The sequence below is a fragment of the Nematostella vectensis genome, chromosome 2, assembly GCF_932526225.1.
Source record: "Nematostella vectensis chromosome 2, jaNemVect1.1, whole genome shotgun sequence".
NCBI lineage: Eukaryota > Metazoa > Cnidaria > Anthozoa > Actiniaria > Edwardsiidae > Nematostella > Nematostella vectensis.
Window position 1 is genome coordinate 17,341,780 of NC_064035.1, and position 3,681 is coordinate 17,345,460.

At 40.7% G+C, this 3,681-nt stretch overlaps 1 protein-coding gene across 1 annotated transcript; it reads left to right on the forward strand.

The window, feature by feature from the left end:
• Positions 1–510: 510 nt before the first annotated feature.
• On the forward strand, positions 511–3,423 carry LOC5515771 (trace amine-associated receptor 1). Its single transcript, XM_001635829.2, has 3 exons — positions 511–915; positions 2,066–2,311; positions 2,647–3,423. Exons 1-3 carry the CDS (start codon positions 511–513, stop codon positions 3,421–3,423), a joined length of 1,428 nt encoding a protein of 475 aa, XP_001635879.1.
• Positions 3,424–3,681: the final 258 nt, after the last annotated feature.

The following is a 3,681-nucleotide window of genomic DNA, read 5'->3' on the forward strand; positions in this document are numbered from 1 at the left end:
AATTTCGAACGGGGGATTTTCGAAACGATATCATTCTCGATACTCGTTGCATTACTACCATCATAATGTGCTTTTAATTAAAGTTTACACCCAAAATATCCTCTAACTGCTTGGAGACTTTTCTCGGAGCAATTTCGCTCTTGTAGACGAGACGACCTACACGCTTCTGCAGCTTGTAAATTATGAAAACCTGAAACTATTATATAGCGTAACAATTATTCATTACAGGGCGTTTTATTGTGACTTTGAATGAAAATCATTCTGTCCGAATTAAGTAAAATGCTCTGACTTTCTTTCTCTGTGCCTAAAGCTTCTATTATCTTTACAGATCCTCAATTCTTTTACCTTTTTAAAGCTTTTATTTTTTTAATTTTTGGTTCCTCCACCCACTACTCTCTGTGCCAATGAGAGATCACACATTATGAAAGTTTCTTCACAGTTGTTTTCGGCATCGATACTTAATTGACTGCACACAATCGGACTGCTCTTTCAGGATAAATCTCACGCAGGATGAAAATAAACGTAACGACCATCAAACTTTTGATATCCTCGGCACAGGAGAAGTCTGGCCCGTTAGAGATCTCGATTCGTTTATCAATTCTGGTCCTTCTCTTCTTCACCACTGTACTGGGCAATGGTAGCATTCTAGTGATGCTGAAGCGATTCAAGTCCCTTCGCACGATTCCAAACATCTTAATCGCCAACTTGGCCTTCATAGACTTGATGAACGGGGTAATAAACCTGCCACTTGTGGCCATGCTGACAAACGTTCACTTTCAGCGGCACGTCAAAGGGAGGTTAACGTCTGCTATAGTGGCGTGCCTGCAGTCCGCCTTTGTGCTGCTCAATTTGTTCGGCATGATGTTTATGATGCTTGACCGGTATTCCGTTATCAAGTGGGGAATGAAATATAAGGTAAGGCACTCTATACACAGCTGCTATGTTATCATCCTAGCAAAGTAAAAAATGAAAAAAGCATCCATTTCCATCGGCTGATTTGGGGAGACTATTGCAATATTTTCGATTAAATTCCGAATATAAAGTAAAGAACAAACAAAAACAACAAAGACTTTAGAAGTTTATTTCGAGGTTCCATCACAATGTGCCTAACAATAACAAAGCCAAAACTCAAGATTGAAATTCGGAATTAAAATAAAAACAAAACGAATAAAACCTCATTCCCGGTTTTTGGAACATATGCAATCGTTTCAAATTAGCGTCAGGCTGACTGTCACTTTCCTCTTTGATGGGTTTGACTTTCCTGTGCGGGAAAAGAGCTTTATTTTTAGGAGACTATCGACCAGAAAAGACATTTTTGTGTTCCCATCATCAAACAAGTTTATGTCGGTTCGGATTTGAGAGTAGCTCTTAACACAGGTACTATAACGCAAAAAAAAAAAAAAAAAAAAATTGCCAGTCGCATGCACGTTTTTTGATGTATGACACCCCCGTTGCGATTTGCTTTTCTTTTCTTAAAATCGCACAAATAGAAGAACTTTTATTTTCCGCAACAAATTTCTTTAAGCCGCAGAAAAAACTTCGTGGCGCATGCGAGACAAGTTGCAGGGGGAAAAACGTACGCCGGCAGAGCCTTAAGGCACGAGTTTCTCCGGCATTGCATAAACACGAGACAAAAAATTTGATCTACATACCATATACATATATTCTACGGTGGCCCATAAGGGACATAGCCCTATAACTTATTAATTTCCATCGAGTGTTACTAATTCTCGATAGAGTGTTACTAACTCTCGATAGAGTGTTACTAACTCTCGATAGAGTGTTACTAATTGTCTTCTGACGCTTCGTTTTCGAATGGTAAGGACGACGGCGATGGCTAGAAATGCGAGACCGAATATTCAAGGAACGGCGTATACTCAAGGAATTGCTCCCTCAAATTATGAGTCCTGCGACTTTTCCAGTCATTTCAATTGAATTTTTCATCCATTAATATTTTTACTCTTGCAAATAATTTGTACCCATTAGCATTTTCGCTCTTACCCATTTGTCCTCGCCGCTCGCACTAACGTTTTAGAAATAATTGTATTCATGTAATTATTTATAGGTGTGGTCGGGGACGGATAAGGCGTTCAAGGCCGTGCTGATCACGTGGCTCCTTACCGTCGCCATAATGGTTCCCTGGTTCCTATCCCTTTATGACGTAGATCTGGGTGACGCCCCAACAGTTATTTACCGCATGGTATATTATTACAAGATTGGAAACAGTATGACCGTTATCCGGTCGGTTTTCTCGGCTATCTTTGCGCTCATGGCATTGATGACTTGGTATAGCATCAAGAAGCAGATTCGGGTAAGATTTTGATAAACCTGATAACTTGTTTCTTTCGAATGCTAAAACTTTCCAAACCTCGATATGAGTTTCTATATAATATGCTTATTTTACGCCTACTGTCTATCAAATTTTATACTTATTTATACTCATGATGAAATGCGGGTTACAACACATGGATTCTCCGAGTCCAACCTCATTTGAAATAGATGTTTAGGCCAGACCAAAAACAATGACTAAATATGGGATGCAAAAGAAAATGGAAAAAAAACAAGGTTTAAGCATTCTTATCGACCTGGTGGACCTAGTTTGTAAAAGGTACATAATATCTGCAATTGCTGATTGTATTTTTGCAGATAAATGAGAAAAAGCTATCCCTTCACCATCATTTTCACGGCCTACAACAAAGGGAGACGAGACGTCGCATAGAGGCGCACGCTGCCACTACTGTGGGACTGACCGTGGGCTCGTACGTACTATCGTGCATTCCCCTTATCATGTACGGTGTCCTGTCTCAGAAGGCCTCTGATCTCGTCAGTAGCAACTTCCTTAAGTGGTTCGGTGATATAGCTAATTACTTCCAGTTCGTCTCAAGTATGTGCAATCCCTTCATTTATATGGCACGTTGCAAGCGCTTTAACCAGGCCCTCAAGCTTCTATGCAAAGATCCGCTGGGTACAAGTGAGCCTAGGGAGAATGCGAGTTACAATAAACGCCCCCTCTCAACGTCAGCCTGTTCGAGCATACAGTATTCGAACAAATCTTTTACAAGCAACGAACGCTCCCTTTCAAAGTCAGCCTCTTCGAGCATACAGTATTCAAACAAATCTTTTACAAGCAACGAACGCCCTCTCTCAACGTCAGCCTCTTCGAGCATACAGCATTTAAACAAGTCCTTGACGAACTGCGATCAGGACAATGTCTGCTGTCCCCATCAAGACGAAGTACGCACCTTGGTTTTCCGGGTTATTCGTGTAGCGCTCGAGGACATTATGAAGCATTATGAAGAAGACGAGAATGAGGCAGACGGTAGCGGACAAAGCAACAATTTGGGTTTTACCGGTGATGATGGTGTTGGTAATGTTGATAAAGACGATGATAAAGATGGTGCTCCAAGCCCTTCACCACCATGATGGACATAATGATGCTGGTGATCTTTGTGGTATCATTCATAGCCATAAAACTAACCTGTGCTTTCATGACGATTCTGATGTTTTATGTGGTATTGCTGATATTTAAAGTGGTTAGTCATGGTGGGGGCGTAAGGGTCTGCGGTAATGTGATTTTGCCTTAAATCTGGCGCGTTTTTTACCTATTTTATTCCGCGGTATTGGGGTTTTTCTAAACTGCGCGGTTTACGGTTATTGACTTATTATTTTGACGGTTTTTGG